Source organism: Notamacropus eugenii, chromosome 6, assembly GCF_028372415.1.
Source record: "Notamacropus eugenii isolate mMacEug1 chromosome 6, mMacEug1.pri_v2, whole genome shotgun sequence".
NCBI lineage: Eukaryota > Metazoa > Chordata > Mammalia > Diprotodontia > Macropodidae > Notamacropus > Notamacropus eugenii.
This window is the reverse complement of record NC_092877.1, coordinates 359,735,157-359,762,202: the sequence shown is the minus strand read 5'-3', so window position 1 is coordinate 359,762,202 and position 27,046 is coordinate 359,735,157. Positions and strand designations below refer to the sequence as shown.

General features: G+C 35.6%; 1 protein-coding gene across 1 annotated transcript in view; it reads right to left on the bottom strand.

The window, feature by feature from the left end:
• The window catches only part of SI (sucrase-isomaltase), a 106,823-nt gene that overhangs the window by 60,132 nt on the left and 19,645 nt on the right, over nt 1-27,046 (bottom strand). The window contains exons 12-21 of the mRNA XM_072621530.1: nt 25,358-25,471; nt 22,954-23,038; nt 20,265-20,382; nt 17,678-17,849; nt 16,785-16,901; nt 13,928-14,082; nt 11,486-11,570; nt 9,868-9,924; nt 7,174-7,298; nt 664-752 (exon numbers count right to left, since the gene is read on the bottom strand). Coding sequence (XP_072477631.1) covers nt 664-752; nt 7,174-7,298; nt 9,868-9,924; nt 11,486-11,570; nt 13,928-14,082; nt 16,785-16,901; nt 17,678-17,849; nt 20,265-20,382; nt 22,954-23,038; nt 25,358-25,471 — 1,117 coding nt within the window. The remainder of the gene's footprint in view (nt 1-663; nt 753-7,173; nt 7,299-9,867; nt 9,925-11,485; nt 11,571-13,927; nt 14,083-16,784; nt 16,902-17,677; nt 17,850-20,264; nt 20,383-22,953; nt 23,039-25,357; nt 25,472-27,046) is intronic.

The window sequence follows — 27,046 nt, the reverse complement described above, 5'->3', positions numbered from 1 at the left end:
CCAGCTGAATATAATCACATCACATACAAGAACTTATTCATTCTGTCTACGCATCCGCTGTGTCTGGAATGTAGTAGAAGCTTAATTGCTTTTTGTCAACTGGAATTGAAATGAATTTCCGCTGTGTTGCATCACTTCTCAACTGATTATCACTGTCTACTAAAAACTATGGTAATTATTTCCAAGTCTTACTCTGTCTTTCAAAAATGAAATAGAAAGACAAAATAGTAAAATCTTAGTTTGCTGCATGACTTTGCTCCATGTATTCTATATGTAGATTTATGTACCTTTTTTTTTTTCAATTACCATCTACATGTTTTGGTATTTCATTAAGTGAGCATACAGCTGAATTATAAAGTTAATGGGGAGTGATTTTTTCATGCTTTCTGAGAAACAGCATGAAAAAGTAGAAAAGACATTGCTTCTGGAATCAGGGAACCTGCATTCAAAATTCACTTCTACACTTTTTAGCAGCATGACTTTGGCTAGGTCCCTGGTAAATCGAAGTCATTGGCCCAGATGGCTTCTAGGTTCCATTCCAGTTCTCAATCTATAATTATTTAATCTTAAGTTTGTTCTTTAATAGTACAATTAGTGTGTTTCTTTAAAAATTCTTTCTATTGTTAGAGATTTCTATCATTATGGGATTTCATAATTATTCACCTTTACTTTCTCCATCATCCCAAAAGAAGTCTCCACTAGCTGTGTTATCTTCACCCAATGCAATGATGAGGCCAAGGGGATTCTGACGACTGAAACAAGAAAATATTAGAGAAATATGCTTATTAAACTTCTAAGTACTTTCTTATGTCATTACTTCTGCCCACACTTCATTTTCTCCCCTTCTCATAAAGATCTTATAGTTATCAAAATAAACTTTGATCTAGTTTTTGGTCTCAGATCTCTTCTTTCTTTGTCTTATTACTGTTCTTATTCTTATCAGACCCCTGCTCTGGATTACTCTCATCATTTACTCCCTCTGCCTCACTCTCATATTACTGAATAAAGCTAAACACAATCTTATAACCATGCTAACAAGACACATTATTGATTCATGTTATCCAACTTCAGCTGGGCCCTCACTGCAGCTAGGCAATCCTTTTTATCATCCATAAATGATTCATTATATCATTCACCACATAAACTGTTCTGAGACTTCACTTCTTTCGTCAGGTCTCACATAGCTCCCCTCCCTTCTCTCTCATCTGAGGACTTTGCATTTTACTAACTGAGAAATTTGAAGGCATGTGACTTGAGCTCCCTCTTTTCCCATTCTCTTCATCTCAAAAGACCTTGACTTCAGCTTTCCCACTACCTTTCTTCCTCTCTCGGACAGTGAAATGGCCATTTGCCTTTTTTCTCTGGGTACACTTAATTCTATTTCCTCTCCTACTCACTAGCAAATCACAATCTCAATAACACCCTCTCTTCTCCCAAATCTTCAAACTTTCCCTGTGTACTGATTCCTTCCTAACTGAGTGCAAATATATCCAATATGCCTCCATCATTCAAAAGCACATATATTCACCAGATCTTACCATCCCTTGTGCTATCATTCTACATCTGTCTTCCTTTCCTTAATCAAACTCCTTGAAAAATGTGCCTTGCTGTCTCCAGTTTCATACATTTCACTAACTCCTCATTGCCGTCTGATTACTGACTTCATCACTCAATTGAAATTGCTCCCTCTGCAGTTACAAGTATCACTAAAGTGCTAAATCTGATGACCTTTTATACGTCTTCATCCTTCTCTGGGACATTTCACACTATTCACCTCTGTCTCCTTCAATACTCTTTCCTTGTTTGATTTTAAGACCTTATTCTGTCACACCTCTGTTCTCACTAGTTTGACTACTCTTTGTCCATTTCCTTTCTTGGCACCTTTATCCTGTCTCCTAAATGTGAATGATCCCCTGGTCACTGTCCTAATCCTTTCCTTTTTTTCTCTAAAGTCTATCCCTTGGTAATCGTATCCATGCCTAAGGATTTAACTATCACTTCTGTGCAGACTACTCAAAGATCTACAGACTTAGTCCAAGTCTCTCCACTGAGATGCATTCCCCATCACTCAAGGCATCTTAAATTGCCTTTTTCCCAAAACTGAAGCAATTATCTTTCCTTTATAAACCAATCTTCCTTCAAATGTCTTTCTTTTAGTTAAAAGCACCACCATCTTTCCAATCACTCAGAATCATTACCTTATTTTTCCCCTCCCCTCTTCACTCTCCTTCAACCCACCTATCTAATCAGTTCTAAAATCTTCTCATTTTTACTTTCTCAATATCTCATGTATATATCCCCTCTTTTCTCACAGAGCCACCATCTTGGTGTAGGAGCTTGTTCCCTCTCACAGAGATGATTGCAAATCCCTCTTAATTGTTCTCCCTGTCTGTTCCTCTGCATTTCACCCTACCCAGTATTACCAAAGTGATTTTCCTTCAGCAGAGATCTAACCAGTAACTTTCCTACTCGTTCAAGTCCTAGGGTAATCAGCTGTTTCTGTGATTTCATTAATTTCTCTGTTTATCTGGAAAATACTATGGTGGAAATTGAGTATAGATCAACTCCTAACACTGTATAACAGGATAAAATCCAAATGGTTACATGATCTAGTTATAAAGGCTGATACTATAAACAAATTAGAGTAGTAAGGAATAGTTTATTTGTCAGATTTATGGAAAACAGAGGAATTTGTGACCAAACAAGAGATAGAGAACATTATGAAATGCAAAATGGATAATTATGATTACATTAAATCAAAAAGTTTTTGCACAAACCAAGTCAATGCAACCAAGATTAAAAGGAAAGCAGAAATCTGGGAAGTTTTACAACTAGTATCTGTGATTAAGGCATCATTTTCTAAAATATATAGAACACTGAATCAAATTTACAAGAATAAAAGTCACTCCTCAATTGATAAATGATCAAAGGATATGAACAGGCAGTTTTCAGAGGAAGACATTAAAGCTATCTATAGTCACATGAAAAAACTGCTGTAAAACCCTACTGATAAGGGAGATGCAAATCAGAACAACTCTGAGGTACCACATCACACCTCTCAGATTGGTTAACATGACAAAACAGGAAGATGATAGATGTTGGAGAGGATATGGGAGAATTAGAACACTAATTCATTATTGGTGGAGTTGTGAGATGGTGCAACCCTTCTATAAAGCAGTTTGGAATTATGTTCAAAGGGCTATAAAAATGTACATACCCTTTGACCCAGCAATATTACTTCTATCCCAAAGAGATCATAAAAATAGGAAAAGGACCCAAATGTACAAAAATATTTATAGCAGCTCTTTTTGTGGAGGCTAAGAACTGGAAATCGAGGGGATGCCCATCAATTGGGGAATTGCTGAACAAGTTGTGGTATGTGAATGTAATGGAATACTATTGTATGACAAATAGGAGAACTTCATAAAAACCTGGAAAGACTTATATGATGATGAGTGAAGTGAGTAGAACCAGGAGAACATTATACACAATAACAGCCACAGAGTGTGAGGACTGATTTTGATGGACTTAGCCATTCACAGCAATGCAAGGACCTAAAACATTTCCAAAGGACTCATGATGCAAAACGCCATCCACATGCAGAGAAAGAACAATGTAGTAGGAACACAGAATGAAGTAGACTGTTCTCTCATATGTTCTGTTCTCTTTTGTTCTCTTTCTCATGGTCTCTCCTATTTGCTGTAATTCTTCTATGCAACCTGACTAATGTGAAAATGTGTTTATTGGGAATGTATGTGTAGAGCCCATATAAGATTGCATGTCATATTGGGGAGGGAGGGTAGAAGGAAGGGAAGAAAATTTAAAACTTATGCAAGTGAATGTTGTAAAGTGAAAACAAATAGATTAATAAATTTTGAGGAAAAAAGTTTCTCTGGTTACTTTTTAAAGTCCTTCAAAACTTGGTGTCAGTCTTCTCTTTCCAATTTCATTGTCTATCATTTTGCCTTACTCGAGCCCCACTGCTTCACTCTTGACACAGACTGACTGGACTTTGTTCTTCACACTAAATACTCTATGTCTCCTTTATGTATCTTTTCACTTGAATTCATTATTTCTCCAACCCTACTTCATAGAAAATCCAAATTTTTCCTTTAAGGTTCAGTTCAAAAATCCACTTTCTATGTGAAGCATTTACTGGCTCCCTCTAACTACTATGACCTTCTCTCCTCAGCTACCTTGTATTTTTTAAAATATAGATGGATAGATATACATATACAAACATATATAATGTATATATGTATATGTCATATATGTATTAATATCTGCATTATATTATGCATACAGGTGGGTTGCATTATATCACATGTAATATATAATCAAATATCATATGTGTGGCATGTGTGTTATATGTGCACACATGCCAATGCTTCTATATACATGCATGCATGCATGCATGCATACAAGATGTTGCAGGAAGGAGGACCCTTGAGATGAGTCTTAAAGAAAAACTTGTGATTTTCTGTGAGGTATAGATATACACACACATATATGTATACATATATACACATATATTATTAGAATATATATATATTCCATTATTCCACATATATATTCTATTCCAATATACACATACATTAGAATATATATATATTCTAATACTCATTCTGTAGGTACTTACATCGGATATTGCTCTCTTTGTTTAATTCTAAGGCTCTGTCTCCTGTTCCCCCATATGCTACTTTACTTGATGATCTCATCAGTTTTCATGGATTCAATTATCTTCTCTATGCTGCAAGATATAGTTATCCATCCATAACCTCTCTCCTAACCTCTAGTCTCACATCTCCAAGTACAAATTGGACATCTCAAAGTGGATGTCCTGTAGGTCATATGTGTTCAATACTGAAATCATTATCTTTTCCCCAGAGCTTCTCCTCTAACTTTCCTGTTGCTGTCAAGGGCACTCTAATCCTTCCAGGCACCAAGTTTACAACTAACATGCTATCCTCAACTTTTCATTAACTCACATCTTCCATATCCCATCTGTTATCTGTAGATTTTACTTTTGTAATATCTCTCCTATATCCTCCTCTTCTTTGATGCTGTAATCATCCTGAAGAAGACATTCATTACCACCTGCCTGAACAATTGAGATGGGCTTGTAGTTTCTCTCCCTGACTCAGATCTCTACACAATCTAATCCTCTATCCCCTCTGCTGTCAAATTAATCTCCCTAAAGCACAAGTCTGACCTCATCACTTCCCTATTACACTAGGGGTTGCTTATCACTTCCAAGCATCAAATATAAAATCTTCTTTATGGCTTTTAATGCCCTTCCCAGCCTGGCTTCCTTGTACTTTTTCCCCCTGTTCTTCTTGAACTTCACTTAGACTCACACTCTGTGATCCATTGAAGTGGACTCCTTGCTATACCTCACATAAATCATTCCATTTCCTGACCCCAGATATATTATCTTACCCTCCCAATGTCTTAAATTCTCCCCTACCTCATTCTGATCTCCCTGCTACAACAAGCCTTTCCTGATTCTCCTTAGTGCTGGTTATTATCTCTAATATTTGCCTCATATATCTTGATGTTTTTCTACTAGTTTCCATTTTTTTTCCCTCATTAGACTGTAAGCTCCTTGAGAGTAGGGATTGTCCTTTTCTTTGTATCTCTAGTTGTTTCTTTTAGTTTTGGGTTTGTTTTTTTTTAGCATAAGCCCTAGCACAAAGAACACGGGCACATGAGAGACACTTAATAAATTCTTGTTAACTGACTGACTCCAAGTTAAACACTCTATTAAGTGATTTCATTTTGTCAAAAATTGATTTTAATCAATTCCCATATTTATTTCTATGCAAAAAATGGGAAAATTTTGCCAAATTTTTCAGATGGATTTTAGCTAAGAACTTTACCAGTATTCTTCAAGTAGTTTCACAAAAGATGAGGGACAAATCTGAACAATGAAGATTGTTTTTCTGTGACACATAAATGATCAGAGTAGGGAATTCACTATTCTCTAGAAATCTGATGTGCTAGATCACTGTAATCATTTTCTATTTTGTAGAGTTTTATTTATTGACATAATTTGTCATTAAAAAATACATCTATTTAAAGAGTGCTATATTTGGAGTCAGTGAATCTGGGTTTCAATTACACTGTTTCTATTTACTATCTGTCTGGCCTTGGGCAAGGTATTTCATATCTTTTTTCTTCATCCCTTTTAACTGTAAAATATAAAATGTAAAAGTGGCTACACTAGTTGATTTCTAAAATCCTTTCAGATTCAGAATCTGTGATTGTACAATGTCATAATTTTTTTTTAAATTCCAGCTAATAAATATTTTGCAGGGTTGTTGTAAGGATGAAATGAGATAGTAATTGCAATGTATTTATCATAGTGTCTGGCACATAGTAAATACTGTATAAATGTTAACTGTTATTGCTGGTTATGGTTTCCAAATGAACTTGCTGATATCACCCTACTAAGGGTCATTCTTCATTTGATGTCAAGGGAATGTTGAGCACATAGGAAGAAATGATAAAGTTTTTGCTTCTAATTTCTAATTTTTGCAATTTCCATATTCATGATGATCTGGATTTTCTTGTAGTTTGTTTGCATACTTGCTTGTTTTTACTGTGTTCAGGAGGAATGGTGGGGCATTTACTTATTCTAAAAATAAAAAGATGTGCTTGAATCTTATTTTTTGTGGGGTATAGCTATTTTTAGGGGAAAGAAACTGTAGAATTTCCAAGCTTAGTGTATTCCAATCAATGCTTGATTTACAAAGGAAAAGTGAGAAGATGGGGGGAAAAGCACTGGGATAAAGACACCCTAATTATAACATTCAGGTACTATGGAATGAAACAGTACTAAATTACCAACTAACAAGGAGGACGACTCCTTTTTGAATGCCAAAGGGATATTTGGGCTACAGCTAGATGATTGACATGGTTGATTACCCAAAAGACATTTTTAAAACTTGAGTCATTTCTTTAGGAGAAATTTTAAAAATGAATTACTGATACTACTGATTGAATGACACATAGTGTAACTCACAATTTACTTGCACTAACATTCTGACCTCTGTCTCTTTCTTGGTTTTTCCTGTCTCACATTTTCCTAATCATTACCATTTCTATCTTCACCACCCAGATTCAGGCCTTTCCAACATTTCAAACTAAAATCAATGTCTTTTGCAACATTACCTGGCAGTGGTAGTTACACTGGGTTGCTGAATAGGGAAAATGTAGCCTCCTCTCAGATGTAATCCTATTTTGTCTATAGGGAGATACATTTCAACTCGTTGTTTTCTCCATGGTCTCCTGCCTCCCTGTGTTTAGTGAATAAAATCAAGTTAAATTGGCATTAGAAATGCAGAGTCCATCTCTTTTCTCTCATAGGATAGCAGAGGCATCAGAGTATGTGTGTAAAAACCAACTGGCATTCTAAGTGTCTGTGAGTGAACATTTACAAAATACATCTGAACCTTTTAAGAAAGAATCTTTCCAAAGCTATCATCCAGCAAGAGATTACATTCCACATCTCTCTCAAAGAAAATAATTAAAACAGAGGAAAATAAATTTGAATTTTACACAATATAAAATGGAAAAAGTTCATTCTCTTAGTCGTAGTGGTAGCTCAGTGTATTTAGTATTCAACTCAAAAATCTAGAAGTTGTGATTTTGAGTTCCACTTCTTGCATTAATTATCTTACCCTGGGTAAGTTACTTAACAATTTACCTGTTGCAAAGTGAGTTGATAATACTTTACTCAAATCACAAGGTTTTTGTAACGATTAAAAGTGGTCATGTATGCAAATCACTTTAAAATCTCAAAAATGCTATTAATGTGTTATTAATGTTATTCTCATTGTTATATTCCTCTTTTACTCCATTGTTTTGAAGTGAAGGAAGTCAAACTTGAAATCTCAGGATCTATTTCCCTTAGAAAACTAAAATTGGAACAAATAAAGCCCATATTAAAATTAGTTGGTTATGATTGACCTATTACAAATAATGTGTTCAGATTCTATAGAATCAAATATCAACAACACCATGCATTCTGTCCCACACCTGTCATTTTATTGCCATAGAGAACTCCCAGCATAGAAGCATCTTCTAAGATGAAGCCGATTATTTTAGCAAATTAATCTAGAACACCTCTGAGATCTCTTTAACTCAAGATCTATTATTCTATATTTCTATCTTGGATAATTTAAACTGAGAGTTGACTGAGGCACTGAAAGCTTAAGTGCACTGCCCACTCATATGTTTCAGATACAGTCCTTAAACCTCAGTCTCCCTAAGTCCATTCCTGAGCCCTCTATCCATTAAGTTATTCTGTCCCTTATTTCCTTTACTATCGAAATTAATACATTATAGGTTTAACTCTGGGAAAGACACTTGACTTATCATTGCCAAGCAGCTCTCTAAATGCAGCACAGGTGCTGACCTGCATTGGCAGAAGATATTTTTACACTAGGAGTTCCTTATGCCAATGAAATCACAGGTCTGGTCCAAACTGTAACATCTGTGGTGTACAGGCCCCCAGGGAAGGGTTGTGTGTGTCCTCTACCTTGCACAATAGCAACTTCTCCAGAGCTTAGCATCTTGAAAAATTCCCCGAGACACCAAGAGTGAAGCACAGGCTTGCATAGAAAGTAACTGGCAAACTCTGAAACCTGAATTATTGGACCGAAGTTCCTGACAATGGGTACTTCCTATTTTCTCCTATCTGTATCCCTAGCCCTTAGCACTGTGTCTTATCTATAGTAGATACTTAATAAAACTTATTTTTGTTGTTGTTGTTTGTAACTCCAGTTCTAATACCATGTGATAGTGTCTCAATAATTCACTGATCATAAAATCAAACACATATGTGTACAAACAATCTACATATTGATACACATATGCATACAAGACATGTTTGTGTGTGCTAAACTCTAAGGGCAGTACTCTACACAGTTGTGTGCCTCATTTCAACTTTCATACATGTGTGTATATATGTATGCATACATGTTCATGTATACACATGTATTTCTTATTAGGTTAAACAGATCAACTATATATGTGTATATACATACACATATATATGGTAGTAAAAATAAGGCAAGAAAACATTAGATTACAATGAGATTGAATCTTTTTCATTTAAACAATTGATTAAGGCATATATACATATATATGTATGTATGAAGGGTGTGTGTACTATATAAATGGATAGGTACATTCATTTAAAACCACAGCAAACTTTAAAATGCTGTAGTTCTTGCTGGAAGTTTAGAAATATTTTAAAATATTTGTATTACTAAAAAAAATTTCCTCTATTAGTTCATTTAAGGAAGAATCTATTACAAATTTTACCAAAATAATACAATATTTTGAAATTCTTCATTAAAAATAAGATGTCAATGAGTGATTTGTCAAAACTAACGGCTTATAGAAAAAAAAAAAGCAATACCAAAGGACTCAGAAGAATGCTTCCTCTGCCTGTTAAGATGGCAAAAAAGCAACGTTTTTCCATGAGGTTGAATCTTTTTTCTTTGAGACACACGATTAGAGGGTTTAGAAAAGTCCTTGAGCTTCAGCCTCTACTACAAATAGTCTGATAAACAGAATAATTTCATGAAACTGCAACTTCACTCCTTCATGAAGGTAATGATGACACTTTCTTCCTCCAAATTGCCAATAACAAGAATATATGTCATTACATGGCTCATTAAATTGTATCAAAACTCGTTTAAGCAACAGGTTGCCTTCTGTTTATGGTCCAGGATTATATTTCCTCACATATACTCAAACTTGGGGAGATTTTTGAATAAAGCAATTCCACCCACACAAAACACGTATTTAAATGTATGTCTTGCTCTGAGTATTATAAAATCTACTAAAGGTACTTACTGTTTCATAGTCATACCATATTGCATCAGGAATATATGCACTCACAGTTTCAGCACCCTAGAACAAAAACCAAAAAGAAAAAAAAAATATTTGAAAATCAAGAGATAAATGCAATGATATGTAACCTGAATTTCTAAAAATGTTCAGGTGGTAATAACAATTTTTGGCTGAGGCTGGTCAGTCCATGTTCAACATGTATTTGTTAAACACATATTATGCATTGGGAACTGTTCTTGGTGTTGAGGAAAAAGAGGAAGAGAACAACACATCTCCTGCCTGCTTTCAAGGAACTTGCTGATACCTGAAGTTTTCTTCCTTTCCTTGGGTAAGAGACATCCTAAACACACAGGTAAAGTTATGATTCTGGATGACTGCATAGCTCCTTAAAAGAAGGTCCTACTGACTAAGGATGAGAAGGAAGCATTGTTTTGTTTTGAGTATTAACAGTCTATGGGCAAGTCCTTTTTTTTCATTTTCTATCTGATAAAAGAAAGGTTGTTCTATAACCAAAACTGACATTTTTAGCTGTGTATTTGCTCCAAAACTGGAGACATTCTCGCATATGTGTAAAGAACTATACATGAGCTATGAGTTGAGATTTCCAGGTATATCCAGGGTGCAATCAAATTAGCCAGACTCTGGGTTTTCAGCAAAGGTAAAGTCACAATGAGCAAAAGAGAGTGACCTTCTTTTTGAGAAGCCTCCAAGATTTTCATACTGACACATAATATATGACGCATGACTAGACTGATGTTAACATTGATCGTTATAATTAAGGGAGCACTTCCTTTGGCAGATTTGACAGATGTCCTATTTTTCCTTTAACAAACAACTAAAATGTCCCTTGACATATTTTGTGTTTGTCCTTCATTCTTGAGGAGGACTGTGACATTAAGAAGATGATGACATGACTTGCACTTGACGTTGTTTGGAGTGAGGGAGGAGTTCACCAAATCTAGCCTCACTTTCTCCTCCAGAGACATCTGGGTCCAGTAGCCAAATATTCATCAGGATGATTAGAGATGGCCCAGGATGCAATGCAAGACCCTGGTCCCTTAAAGTTAAGGTCTTTTGTGATGCAGCAAAGCAAACACCGATGGTAAAACATCTTTGTGCCAACAATTATTTAGCTTTTTTCACCTTGAATGTTCTAACAATTATTTTGTTGCATTTTTGAATTATTTTATTTAGGTTCAATCGACCGTAACTAAAATACAGTTTAAATTAAAAATTATTTTTAATCACCAGAATATTTATATTCCTGTGGTATCCAGCAATGGTAATAACAATTTTTATATTGAAAAGTCATTGAGACATTTAAAAGATCATGTTAATGTTATTCTATAACATTCATTGCACACAATATCTGTGATGTTAAGCTCATATGGCAATGAGACTGCCAAACCATACACAAGGATTCCTGCAGGACACATATTGACTAAGAAAATCAAATATTAACATCTTTGTTTCATTGTACATTCCTAAATTTTGTTCAATATTTCCTCATCATATTTTAATCTGATTGCAAATACTTGAGATATTGTGAGCCAGCTGAGCTAAAGGACAGTCAGCCTATTTTAAATGACCAATGTATGAATTCCCATGGAGTAAAACCAACCTGTTTCAGAACAGGCGTGATAAGCAAGGAGGGTCCCCATAAGAACTGAGTGTCCTCAATCCAGCTGTTTTCATCTGTATAAAATCTAAGGTAGAGCAAAAAACAATCTTAAGCCATCATATGCAACATATATGTACAAAGTCAGCTAAATGACTCAGTTTGCTAATCAACAAAATGGAGATTATACTTCCAGCACTGACTTCATCCATTTACTATTAAAGAAATTTTTGGTAAACTACTAGAAATGTGAATTTTGTTATGATTGTATTTCAATGATAACCCCTTCCCTAGGTATCAGACTTTCCTTTCTTAGTGACAGTATTAAATTCTTCAGTCTCTCCTCATATATGCTGATGAATGATATCCCTTACAACTTTAAATTCTTTTGTTTTGTTTTGTTTTTCTGAAATAAGGTCCTCAAGCAAACCCCATGGAGAAACAGCATGGAATTACAGAAAAGTCACTGAGAACCAACATGGTAATGGAAAGAAACTTAATCTTGAATCAAGAAAAACATGTGTGGGGCAGCTAGGTAGCACAATGGGTAGATCACCAGCCCTGTAGTGAGGAGGATCAGGATTCAAATTTTTTCTTAGATACTTGAAAATTCCTAGCTGTATGACCAAGGGTAAGTTATCTAACCTCAGTTTACTTTGAAAAAAAATGTGGTCATATCCCTCTTCTGACAATGAATATGTATTTAACTATGGGAAAAATCATTTAATCTTTCTGAGTCTTAGTTTCTCCTTTTGTAAAATAGAGATAATATTCACAATATGTTTCACAGGATTTCTGGGAGGATTAAATGAGAAGTTGCAAAGTTATTCGGAAGCCTTAAAGTAAAATGTAAATGTCAACTTATATTTCACACACAATACATCTGTTCAGTGATTCACACACGTTCCCCCCAGGAAACAAATTTACCATAATTTTTTTTTTTTACGTTCCACCCATTTACCATCAACTATTCATTTTATGACCCCAGATTTTGACCTGGTTCTGAAAATGCCCATAAGACATGACCTGTGAAAGGAAAGAGTTCTAGATCTGTTAGTCTAGAGAAGCATCTCTTCATTTTTGGCAACCATACATTCAGGGGACAAAGGGGAGAGAATGTTCAATGAGAATTTAATGTTCTGAAAAGAGTCCTGGACTTGGCAGATTGGCATAACAGAGTGTAAGAGTTGGTAACAGAAAGACTTGGGTTCAAATCTAGTTGCCAACACTTAGAAACTTTTTTATCTTGGGCAAATCAATTTCGCTCAATGAAACTTAGGCATCTTCCTAAGACTTGACTATTGAACCAAGGCAAAGTTGTGGTCTGAATTAGTGGCCAGAGTTCTCACATCAGGAGATCCCTCTAGCACAGAAGTTTCTCTTAGTTATGTTCTCTCTGTTCCTTCTCCATGTGAAGACAGAATCTAGCTAGTTATGAGTTAGATTCTAATCTAACTCATGTAGGAGAAGCTTCACTCATGAATCATTGCTCAGTGATTATTTTTATAGTTTGAGTTCCAGGCATAGGATCATTAATCTAGAACTCTACTGCTAAAGAAGAACTTAGAGGACATCTAGCTAACTGTCCTGGATTTACAGATATTTTTAAATGCCCCAGAAAAGTTGTGACTTTTCTAACATCACACAAATATCAAAAGCATGTCCCTCTGAAAATAAAATTACCATGTCATGTTGCCACCCATTGCTTTATATCTCCTTTAATTATAATTCTTATAAGTTTATACATTCTGTACATAAGTATCTAAGACATTTCTGAAGGTAAGCATCAGCTGTAGAACTTTGTTGGATAGCATAAACAAATCAGTAAATAACATTGTACTTAAAGACAAAGAATCTGGGTTCTAGTCTGGTCAGTGCTCTTTATTATTTATGCAATACCAGACAAGCTACATAACCTCTCTTGTTCCTAGTTTCTTCATGTATAAAATGATTTTTTGAAAGGTGAGGAAGGTTTGGATGCAATATTTCTTTGGAATTGTTTGGAAACTCCCTATGCTAATTTATATAAGTAGTTCATCAGTTAGTCAGTCAATATATATTTATTAAGCACTTACTATATTCAACATACTGTGCTAAGTCCTGGGACACAAAAAGAAGCAAAAGACAATCTCTGTCCTAAAGGATGTTATAATCCTATAGGGTCCTTTTAATCTTTGTTTAACAGCTAGTATTTTTGATGAATTTGAGCTAAAGTCCTCCTGAACTGAAGGTTGTGCCCCTGGTCATTATAACACACTGGTTGTTCTTTGATCATGGTTATTCCTCTTTTTAATTTCCTGCATGTTTTTGATTATCATGCTTTGAGCATGGTTGCTTTTAATTCTGTGAATTTTGATACATGTACTATCACTTCTCTAGAGAATCAACACGATTCCAACATTAATGCTTTAAAAACAAATTGAAATATTTTAATAGTGAACTCACTCATGGAGGAATGGCCTGGATACTGTGTCTCCATACACATGAGCTTTATAAAACAGGGTATAGAGGAAGGGCAGCAGAGTGTAGCGGATATTCAAATAAATTCGCGATGACTTGACCAAAGTAGAATCTGCTCCAAAAGCTGCTGGGTCTTGAGACTAAAAAAGGAATAATACTATTATTAGGAAGCTAAAGTCAGAAAGTAAGGGAATATGCTGTCTTCCTAACACATCTCATTTTTTTCCCTTTACCTCACCATAAGAGTTTTGCTTGAAGTTGACAAAAAGCTGAATCTGGCAAAAATCTTATAATCAATGAGTGAAGGGTGACTCATAATCTTTTCCATTTTAGGCCATTTTCTTGGAATTATGTTTTAAGTATAGTCTATTTAGAGCTGGGCAAATGAGAAGAGAAAATGAAAGAGAGCCATATGGAAAAGATAAGGAGACAGACAGTTTGACCTTTCTCATACACATAGACAAACATTTACATTTTCATCATGTGAAATTGAAAAAAGTTTTCTAAAAGTTTGAGTAAATTTCTCAAAGTAAGGTTGAGGGGAGAGTATCCAAAAGTAGGGAAGTACTGTTGAAGCACAATCCAGGTAAATTAGAACAGGTCAGCAAGAAGACTGAAAGAATCTGTACTGATCAGAAGTTCAGTATTTCCAGGGTTCAACCAACAAGGTCCAAACTGTAGCCAGGACACGTTAAAGAGTTTCTGAAATTGACATTTAGATGCTATTTGAAAATGTTCTGTCAACAGGCAGATGGAAAGAATTATATTCAATACAGGCAGAACATAGGATTATTAATACTACTCTCACTAAAGGTCAACACTCTCTTTAGTTAAAAAAAAAAAAAGTAAGGATTCACCACACAACCTTCTGCAGCATCAATCTCCTTGTAATACTAAATCTTTTCATTCAAATACAAAACTTAGATATTGGAGAAACCCATTTCCCTACCACTAGCAGAGGGAAATGAGTTCCTGTATTCTAACTTTCCACACCCACAACAAAATATTGACTCTGTAGAGAACACACTTGAATGACCTTGCAAAGACTTTCACGTAGGCCATTCATCTCACCCAATGAAGACATTGTACACAGCCTGAATATTCCTTTAATGCACATTTAGTTTGGTACAAGGCCAGTAAATCTGGTCTCTAGAATCTCACAAAAACCTATAAGCAAAAGCTTAGGAATGTCTTATTTCAGAAGGATTCCTATATGTTTCTTTAAGTGACATCCTATTCTCTTGCCTCATCATGGCTGGGAGATGACTGCTTAATCTTGAGAATGAAACCAGTTGATTCTATTGTGTGACTGGTTTTACCAATCTGTAAAGGATTCTAGCATAAGCTCAGTGATGGCTAAACAAGTATCAGCTAAAGACCAATCAAACTAAGTACTGAAAGACTTACTCTTAAAGACTTAGGCATCAGGAGATGATTTCTTGAGGGGGTGGGCCCCAGGAACTTATTAAACTCTAACGAGGAGAGGAGTGGTTGTAATAACTAGAGAGACTATTCATGCCAAAGTAGCCATAAACAGCTTAAGTATTGAAATAATAGTATGAATATATGTGAGCACATCTGTGCACATAAGCATGCACATTTGTTCTTTCTTGTATTTGGTTTGTTTATTTTATAAATATACTGGGTTTTGTTCCTCCTAGGAAAAAAAATATTTCGTCCAAATAGAAGGAGTCAAAGGACCTCTATGTTGAGGTTAACTTCATGACTGGTGCATCCTTGTCTGGAATCCTGAAAAGGTCCACCCATACTAGTCTCACCCTCATCTTCTGGCTTACTCTCCAGGCTTTTCTACCACCTGCTGATGGCCCAGTCTATGCCTCCTTTTCAGCTGCCCCTTGTGTGTTATCTTTCCCTAGTAGGATGCGAACTACTTGAGAGTAGGGACCATTTTGTTCTCTTGTATTTGTATACTCAGTGTTTAGTATAGTTGCAGGGGTGGAGAACCTGCTGCCTGGAGGCCACATATAGCCTTCTAGGTCCTCAAGTGTGGTCCTTTGACTGAATTCAAACTTCACAGAACAAATCCCCTTAATAAAAGGATTTGTTCCATAAAACTTGGACTCAGTCAAAAGGCAGCAGCACACTGAAGACCTCATGTGGCCTCGAAGTCAAAGATTTCCCTCCCATGGATAGTTGCTGGAACAAACTAAGCGCATTATAAATGCTTTATCTATCTATCTATCTATCTATCTATCTATCTATCTATCTATCTATCCATCTATCTGTCTGTCTGTCTATCTATCTATCCATCTAGCTATCTAGTATAGACATGCAGTAGGTGGACAACTTCTATGAAGTCACTTGACTCTAAAACCTAGTTCACATATGAAAAAGGGGATTAAACTGAATCTTAAGGATCATAGATTTGGAGCTGAAAGGAAACCTGGTGACCATTTTTAGTCCAACCTTTCATTTTACAGATGGATAAATTGAGGCTAGAGAAGTTCAGTGGTTTGCTTAAGATCAGACAGGTAGTAAATGTCAAAGCTACTTTTAGAAGTGCCAAATCCTCCTCCAGGAGACTCAGTAGTCTTTCCAACTACACCACAATGACTCAAAACTTTGAGGAATAGTTGCTTTCAAATGAATTTATGTACTGAGTTAGCAAGTGACATCACTTCCAACTCTACTTCTCAGCAAGTCCTTCAGGATCAAGCTCAGAATCTCTATGCCTTTAATTCATTCACCTGAAGATATAAGAGTTCAGGAGACCACCTCTATAGCATCCTATTTGCGTAAGAACCTACATATATTGGCAATGACATCCAATGATGGGAGAACATAAAAAGTATCATCCAATAAGGCACTAGAACTTCCTTACCCTGTATGTTTCTGCATTATGATTTCTAGAAAATGGATAGAAGGCTCCAAGCTGCATCCATCGAGTGCACAGCTCTTCCGTGGTATCACCCACAAAGCCACAGATATCTGCTCCAACCTAAAAAACACACATCTTCCCATTTGCTGTTGTACATTTCCTCAATTATTTTTCCCATCTCAAGTTCCCATGCCATCTATTGAGTTTTTTTATCTACTTTTGCTTTCCCTCTCCCTTCATGTCCTCCCATACTTCTTTTTACCAAATTCAGTGTTAAACACACTTCAAAGCCAATCAGGATCCAGGACTAGGAAGCAGATAGAAGATCACATATGGAATACTATGTTCAGCTGTGGGTACTGCAAGTTAGGAAGGACACTGCTGTGCCAGAAAGTGTCTAGAGAAGGGTAAATATTGTGGTAAGGGGCCTTCAGATCATATTGTCTCATGATTCATTGAAGGGACTGAGTGTGATTAATCTAGAGAAGACCCGAAAGGGACACAATTTCATTGTAATTCTGAGTGGTTATTACATATAATAGGATGAATGATGGTGGCCTGGAAGAAATATGGAGTTGTTGTTTTTTTTAATTTGCTCTTCTTAGGCTCCTTTCTCCTTTAGTTGTTCTTGTCTCCTTCCTCTGAACAGTCAAGAATAAAGATAGAAAATAAGAATGTAAAAATAAAATAGTTCAGTATTTTAGATTGTTTTAGATCATTACACATGGAATAATGTGGTTTTGAGAAAAGGATGGAGGTCCTATAGAATTATTTCCATGTCTTTTATCCTTAGCTATTGTAAGCATACAATCATTAAGTTGACATTAGTTGAATAACCTTAAATATAAAATTTTCCAGAGTAACATTCAATGCAAAAACAAGAAAGTTGTTCTCACATAAGGTATTCCAAACAGGCTAAACTCCAGCAGGCCAGTGATTGACCATTCCATGTGTTCCCATAAAGCAGTGTTGTCTCCTAACCAGTGGCCAGCATGTCTTCCAGAGCCAGCAAAAGTGGAGCGAGTCAAAACAAAGCCTCTTTTATTTGGAAATACAGTTTCTATGGCTCTGAAATGAAATTAGATTAATGAATGTGTTGATTTTCAAAACATTAATGGCAATTTGTGTGCATGTGTGTGTGTACATGTGTGTGTATAAACATAAGGCTGATCTTATCGTACCTCTACTCCAGAAATGGCCCTATAGAATTCTTTTTCAAATGTGAATTTTTTTTTTTACATTTAAAACCTTTTATGATATGGTTTAAGACCTACTTTTCAATTTGATTACTCATTACTTCCAGTGATAAACATAACACTCCAGTCCAGCTGCTCTACTTACTGTTTAACATATATGAAATTCCATCTCCTGATGCTATGCTTTTATCCAAGTTATTTCCCATGCTTAATATATTATTTTCACCTCTGCCTCTTGGAACCCCTACCTCCTTTCAAAGCTCAGATATTCCTTAAAGATGCTTTCTCTAAGGCCTTACAACTGTTGATTTTTCCTAATGCCTTAAGACTCTTGGTGTCTATAAGGGAAAGTATGGGAGGAGATTTTTACTCTGCTCTCTAGCTCTCCAATAATAGAATAAGAAGAAACTTAGAATACTGACATGGTATGAATAGCAAAGCTGAAGTAATTTCTATGATTACAAGTTTCCTGATGAGTTTATACCAAGTGATTCATGATACGCAGTGTATCTTACATTTTGTGTCCCCTGATAGAAGGTAACCTCCTTGAGGAAAGATATTGGTCTTGGTCTTTGTCCAGTTCCTGGCTCACAGTAAATGCTTATTGAAAAGATTGAATTGATTTTTTCTTGGAGAGTATTGTTTTGCAACTCTGTTAGGGTACTATTCTAAATATAAGTATGAGAAATTAATTTTCTTCCCTTTCTTTCTGGTTTCCATAGGACTAATCATCAAAAGTAATATTTGCATTTTCATATGAGTTCTCATAAAATGGTGTCATGAAGATTCTGAAATGAGAGTTATACTCTCGTTAAAGTCTTCCCCAGTGCTGACCATTATCACCTACTCTCTTACAGATAGGTATTAATCTACATATCTTCTAGGCCACCATCATTCCTTCTGTCATCTGCAATAATCACTTAGAATCCCAATGAAAATATGAGAACTAGAAATGTGCTTGGAGTTCTCTTAACCAACAGATGATGAAACTGAAGGCCCAGTATCACTTGACTGCTTAATGATAGGGAAGGAATTAAAACTCAGATCTTTTGGCTTTAGAGTCAGAGCTCTTTCTTATTATGTTTTACTTGACTTTTATTTGCCCCATATGTTTGTCAGTCACTGCACCATCTCCCTCCTCCAATAGAGAATTTTTAATGTACTAATCTGTGTAAGCTGTAGTTCTGAATGGGCATAACCAACTGCTCTGCTGGGTCTCAACTCCATAATCTTCATCATGCCCCATTTGGGATAAACTCATCACCAGGAAACTCATAATCATAGAGATTACTTCAGCTTTATCAGTTTCCTCGGTTGCTTCTGATTTTCCTGATGGAGGGCTAGAGAGCAGAGCAAAAATCTCCTCCCATACTTTTTCCTATAGAGGGCTCAAAATGCCAAACCTCTTTTCATTTACCATCAACTTCTCTTTTGGTTTCAACTCCACCATTATTTTGATCATGCCCCTATACTGGGCACATTGTGGTACTCTGCCATCAGCTTTTCAGTTTCTTTTTGTATATTATCTTTTCCCATTACATTGTAAGCTTGTTGAGGGCAGATGTATTTTTTTTCTTATGATATATTCCCAGTGCCTAATACAGTGCCTGGCACATGGTAGGTGCTTAATAAATGTTTATCAGATGGTAAATCCTGATACAGATTGTCTCCACTATGGAGTGCCTCTATTTTAGGGTCCAACATAAAAGAAAAATCACCCCATGTGCTCCAATGCTTCATATACAACTGTTAAAATATACATGAAATTTGTATTGGGTAGGTAAGGAAGTATTCCATTTCAAAACTTTGCTGTTTTATGCAAAATAAAATTGTCACATTCAGTCTAGCAAGCATATGTCAAACTAGTAACTGAGTAACTTTCAAAAATAGGGACTTTCTGAGCTAGGCTGTTGGCCTGTTAGTTTAGACGAAATGTAAAAAATGACTACTAAAGTCAAATAAATTTCCTGGAGTTTTCTTTGTCTGTTTTTAAAGGCAGAGTTACATCACAGATAAAGTTCTGAATAAATGACCCTGGCCATACTCTAGACAACTTTCTATATATCAGAAAAGGCACCAACTGGCACTGGGTGAGGGACCTCTTAATATTCTATTTTTGAAATGTTTGTGAATTTTCCCATAAGGCCTTGAAATTTTTTTGGTCAATAAATTATACCCTATACTATGGTTTATTTGAAATTTTATGCATTTTGTGTGTGGATTGATAAACTGAGTTATTTTTTCATTTTTAGCCAACAATTCACCAAGTAACGCCTTTCTCCCTTACTTTTCTGTGGCTATCGCCATGCTGTATCCATAAAGACTGTGGACATCATATTGTTTCCCCCAGTACTGCACAGCATCCATGCAAATGGTCTTTGAATACATGACGTTGTCAAGTATACCTTAAAAATATAAAATAAAATTATTCACAAAGGTTTTTTTTTTAATTTTTTATCTCAATTTGAATCAACAAACCTTTGCAAAGGACTTATTATTTAGAAAGTACTACCATTTGTATTCATGGTATTACAAATATAAAAACAAAAGTCTCTGCCCTTGAAGAACATATATTTCATTGGATGAAGCTCCATTCTTTGATTTCTCATTTTGCATAATGCCAAATGATATTTGTGACTTTCATTTCTTATAGTTCATCCTCCATTATCATGCTACACTTAGCGAAGCTAAGTTAGAGTCAGATAATCTTGTTAATTCATAGAATTTCACTCCTGGAAGAGACCTGAAAGATCAACTAGTCTAGTCTGCACCTGAGTGATAATTCTTTCTACAGAATTTCTTGTGAAAAACCATCCAGCACTGACTTGAAGATTTCTTGTGATGGGGAACTGCAAGTGTAAGGGAATTTGAAGATCTTCTCTGCCCCTTGATAGACTCATGTGACTTTCATTGAGGTTTGGCTCAGCCCACAGCCTGTCACATGGAGTTTGCCCAACAATTGGAGCAAGAAGGGAAGAGCTGAGAGAGAGCATGCAAAGCAGAGCAGCTAGAGTGAGTGAGAGAGGGAGTGATTTTGCCTAAGGGAGCTCGTTTGTGAGGAGGCCTGATGAAAGGAAAGCTTGGTGATGGTGGTGCTCCCTGCATTGATAAGATAGATAGATAGATAGATAATTTTTTTTGTTACTGTGCTGAATTTGGCATTCAAGTGTTTGAATAAATATCTTGGTTTTGTCTGTGAGGAAAAGAGTTTCTATTGTCTGAATTTACCCTGGAAATATGCATACATATCCATAGCAGCTGATGTGGGGATCACATAGGCATTATAGGAACCTCCTGTCTTCTATTGATGCCCATTCTGTTTTGGAATAGTTCTGTGTCTTAGCCTGTTTTGCATAACATCAAGATTATTTTTTTCTCTTTATAACTATTCTTCATTGTTTCTTTTGATCTCTCTGGCACCATGAAAGAAATAGAATCCATCCTCCACTGATGATGCTTCACACAGATGAAGTCAGCTCTTATACCCTCATTCAACCTCTTCACCAGCTTAAATCTTCCCAGTTTCTTCAACTGTTCCTCCTATGGTTTGGATCTATAGAATATACCATAATGGTGGCCCTCTTTATAACTATTCACTTTATGAATGTACTTCCTAAAATATGATGTCCAAAACTAAATAAATATACCAAGGGAAATAGAAAATATTCTTGATCAATTAGTATGACTTAAGTTGCCTTTCCTTAATGAATCTTTGTTTCATTTGGCCATTTACTCTTTTTAAATCTTCTGGGAGTCAATCAATCAATGAGAAGGAGAAAATAATATTTGGTAATAAAGAATACTTAGATTCCCTAAAATTCAGTCTTGAAAGATAATTAGTACAGTATATATATAGTCAAATTCAGATCATGAAGGATGTCATATATCCAAAATCATAAGCAACAAAAAAATTTGCATGGGATTAGATTTTAAATATGATAGTCACTTTTAAAAACTTATGTTGCCTCATAGACTTTTAGACCATTTTAGAATATAGTAGCACGACTCATCATTCTATTCTCCTCAATAATAATAGAATAATAGAAATAATATTAGTTTGAAATCTTCAAAAAACTTCCATCACAGCAATTCCATCAGTTCTATTTGAAGTTCAGAAAAGTGAAATGACTTGTCCAAGGTCACAGAGCCAGTCCCAGACACAGGATGTGAATCTAGCTCTCCTCACTTGAAGTCGAGCAATGTACCCACTATCTCACTCTGCTCTCATGGCAGGCCATTGCCAAAGACAGCTTAGGACTCATCCAGAGATAACTGAGTGGCACAGGGTATATATAGAGTGCTGGACCAACAGGTAGAAGGCTTCAGTTACTAGTTGTGTGACTCTGGGCAAGTTACCTGACCTCTCTGCCTCAGATTTTTCATCTGTAAAATGAAGTTAATAACAATTGCTACTTCCAGAAGGGTGGGCAATAAGGATAAACATCAAATAAAATCTGGCAAAGTGTTTCACAAACTTTACATTTTATTATAGTATAGTTATAACAAACCCTATATAAATGCTTGTTTTTATTTTTATTTTTCCTATTGATTCTTTCCTCTGCAGTAAGAACTACCGGATAAACAAAATGCAATGAGCTATACTGTTAACACAGCATGAGAAACATTGCAATATTTTTCAGAGTACCTTCTAAGGTACTCTTAAACTTCATTTCATTTGGTTTTTAATTTCATAATGGTGGCAAAGTGATTTATGGCAAAGACAAGTCAGTAGCTAGAGTACATTAAAGATCATCTTTATTAAGATCATCTCACCTACAATGAAGAAAGAACATTATCTCTTTGAAAAATAATCTGATTTACTTTCTGTTTCTTCTAGTAGTGTCTGGGAAGGTACAAAAATGAGTAGACTTTTAGCAGTAATTCAAAAAAGAAAATATCTTGAATTCAGAACAATTCGTTCTTTGGGGCAGAGGGGAGAAAATTTGTGTCTGCATCACAAAGGTTACCAAACTTGCCTGGAGTGAAAGGTGGATAGTTCAGTTTGTTGGGCTCACATCCCTCCCTTGATCCTTTAACAAAGCTGGAGACTTCATTCATATCCTGAAGAGACACAATGAAGGACAAGATTCTTTTATTGTAAGAGTTATTGTAAGGTCCCTGGTGTACATTTCGAACTTTAGGAAAGCAGTTTGTCTGCCATATTGTTTTGAGAAGTATTTTTAATTCCTGAACTATAATCTACTTACTGAAAATGATTAGTGATATTCTAATGATGTAAAGGTAAATGACACATGTAAGTGACAGAAGTAGAATTTTAATTCAGGTCTTCTTCCAGCTGGTCCAACATTCTGTACTCTTCTGTTACCCTAAGCCTGCCACTTAACTTCTAACTGCCTGAGTTTCCACATCTGTAAAATGAGGCTAATAATATAACCTGTCTCACAGAATTATTGTGAAATTAAAGTGATTTAACATCAGAAAAGTTTTCAAATCTTAAAGATCTATAAAAATTTTAGCCATTATTATCATCATATCATCATCGTTGTCATCGTCGTCATCATTACTTGCAAAAAAAGAGTACAGTTTGGGTCTACCTTGGAATCAGATCTAGTAAAGTTCAAGTTTTGCTTCTAGTTAGGTGACCCCTGGGCAAACCTTCCACTCTTTACAAATGGATGTTTATCCGTGTATGGTGAGTATCAAATAGAACTTTTATTAGACATAGAACCTGCCAATAAACAATACTGACAGAAAGTAGATGCATAAGAGGCTACTTAGACAAGGGCTTTGGTGGTCACTGCAGAAAGACCTGATTATTTGCTGGATTTATTACACTAAGATAGCTACAACATGGCATAAAGGACCAGTCTCAATCAATGAGATATGCGGTCAAATTTGGCCTTTGATATACAATGGCTGTATTACCCTAGTCAAGTCACCACCTCTCCATGTCTGAGGTAACTCTAAAACCGAAGCTGTACAGCACATGTCCACCATCCCTAGTAAAGGAAATTACACACTGGGAGCTCCCTACACAAAAGAAATATCAACTCTATTAAAAAAATTGATCAATTATTGTGACTTAATCTATATTTTCTTAATTAATCTGTATTTAATTTGGTGATTTACTTTTTTTAAACCTTCCTAACTATTAACACCATACCTTCCTTAATAGATGTCATATCTCATGATATGGGTAGAGCTTTAAAAACATAATGATTTTTGTTGATTTTCTCTAAGGATTGGCCAAAAGGGAAAACTAATTAATTAATGAGGGAAACATTCTCTTTCCCTTTCCTCAAATGCTGTCTTTTACTTCCCCCACTTATGTAACCCCCTCTTATTCATTTAATCTCTCCCAAGCCAGTATTTGGCTATGTCTTTCCTCCCTATCAAATTCTTTCAATTCTTTGAGGTGCAGCCCAAACATCACTACCTGCACAAAGCTGTCTACCTCTTCTAATGAGATATTGTCCCTACCCGTCTTAAGGCACTCATCATATATTGATTAGCCTATGCTAAAATGATGTTCTTACATAGCCTATCTCCTTTTGACTCTAAGCTTCTGGGGGGTAGACACTGTCCCTTATTCTTTTGATTTTCCTCATATTCCCCATGGTATAGAACCCTGTAAATAACTTCTTAGTGGGGATCCACTGCCATGTAAAGCATCAGAGAATCCTTGATTTTTTGGCCCATCTAGTTGCAGGTATTACTATATCATACTGAAACCAACATTCTGAGCCTTTCTTTTCATCATTCTAACAAAGAGGAGGAGTGGCCCATTGGTCCACTGTTGGCCCATCGCAACATGGTTTTTGTGGCATATGGTCTATCACAGACATTATGACTTCTAATTGGTAAAAGAGTTGTCTCTTCCAAGGCTTCATACTGTATATAAAAACAGATGTTTACTGATTGCAACTCCTATCAAAATTTTCCTCTTTTATTTTTAGCATTTCTTGAGAAGGAGCTGTTTTCAACATATTTTTTTTCTGTTTCATTTTGTACCTGGTTATTTTGGCTGTTCTAGGCATATTGCCTAGGTCATGAGTCTGATCACCACTACATTCAGTACCACAGCTGTAAGCATACACCTCTGTCCTATTCTACTTGTTTCACAAATAGAGACCATTGATTATTTTTTTAAAGCTGGTATCTCAGTTTCCACATTTGTAGACTACATGTTAGTAATAAAAGTGATATCAGTGAATGACTGTTACTAGTAAATTATGAGCAGAGCAACAGTAACAAAAAAATCCATCTGTATTCCTAAATTTTCTTTTCAATATGAATCACAAAGATGATGTATTAACTCCTATGTTGGTGAAAAAGTCTTAGGATTCAACAGTCTTGGCTATGGCTAGGCAATCTTTTAACCTTGACTTTCTGACATGTGACTTTAAAAAAATTACTTACAATCCATAATCCATCATAAGGCACCGTATTGTGAAAAATTAGGCACTCATTTGCCCACCAGTCTACGCATGCTGGTTTGGTGAAATCTGGAAACACAGTTAAGCCAGGCCAGACCTAAAAATCAAAAGTGAGTAATGATGTTGTGACAGTTACGTACGGCCATGAATGAAGAGTGAGTAAGCATATGATATACTAGGAAAGAGAACTGTTTTGTTCTCTTTGCTCTCTCCTAAATTATAATAAATCTACTGTATCTAACTTTTGTATTGTGTTTTACATATTGCAGGTGATATTTATATTATGATTTCATTGGATCTTCACAAGTAATCTGAGTGGAACACAGAACCAAACTATCTAAATAAATCTACAGAAAGTCACTTGAGGTCAGTCTTGCCAGACTGACACTCTACTTAATTTCTCTGCACCTTACGTACCTTTGCTTTGCTTTAACTCTGAAAAAAAGACACTTTAAAAATTTCAGAGGCAAACACCTGGCAAGTTTGACCTGAAATAGCTTTCTGTTCTTTTCTGTGACATATGGTTTCAACGATGCTTTGTGTTCATCCTCCAAAGTCGTAAGGATCAAAACATATATTATTTATAGATTTGCAAATATAAGGAAAAAATTATCTGTTTTAATTTATTTTATTTATTATTGTTTTCATCTGGGTTTTCCCTTTCTCACCCAGGTTGATTAGCCTGGGAGCTCTGAATGACCCTGTTTCTGACCTTGGCTGATTCACCCTTCATTTGACAACATGGTTCCCTCTCCCCCTGCTCTAACAGGATCACTGTAGTGATGCCATACTCAAGGCAGTTTTCCAATCTTCATAGCTCAGTACAACTCTGGTCAGTGATCATGGTTCATTAGATAAAAGAAATGATGTTCTGGTAAATGTTTAACTAGCTCTCCAAAATAAAAAAAAAAATACTTATAGTGCATTTTTAAGTTATAACTACATTATTCTTTTCTCCATTGCATTTTTAAGTCTAGATAATCAACAAAGTAAAAAATCAAGTCCTGATTTGTATCTTTAGCTGATTTCCAATGTGTAAATATTCCCACTGAAAATTTAACAGTGGGATCTTATGGAATTTGGCTCCAGAATTTGGCCTTGTAACTGCCATACCCTTTGCATAATGCAAGAGCCCAGCCAATACCTAGTACTCTTTTCTATGAACAGATACCCTAAAATGGCATGATTATCATGATACATATCTGAAACAGTGCTTACATTGCTGCTAAAAATTAAATTTTGTGATCATTGAACAAGGACACCTATGGGTATTTTTTGTTCCTTATAAATTCTAGAACTTTTCAATTCAATTAAAGGACATATCAAGCACTTGCTATATTCCAAGAACTGAACAGGATCTGAGGATCAAAGAAATAAATAATGCTGATGACTAGAAAAATAGCCTTATCCCTGTCCTTAGAAAGCATACATTCTAAGACGTAAGCCGTAACTCTCTGATCTATTGTATGTTCTTTCTATGTACTGTTCATACCCACTTTATGCTGTGATTTTTTTTATTATTTTAATCAGTCTACCTTCATTCACTGAAGGGATGAGCATTTTTGCTTCATGCCAAATACCAGAAGCAGCATGATATAGTGAAAAGCTTCTAGAATTCAGTCCTTGCCTGTCATGGGTCCTCAAATGGTATGAACTCAAGCCTACTACTAAT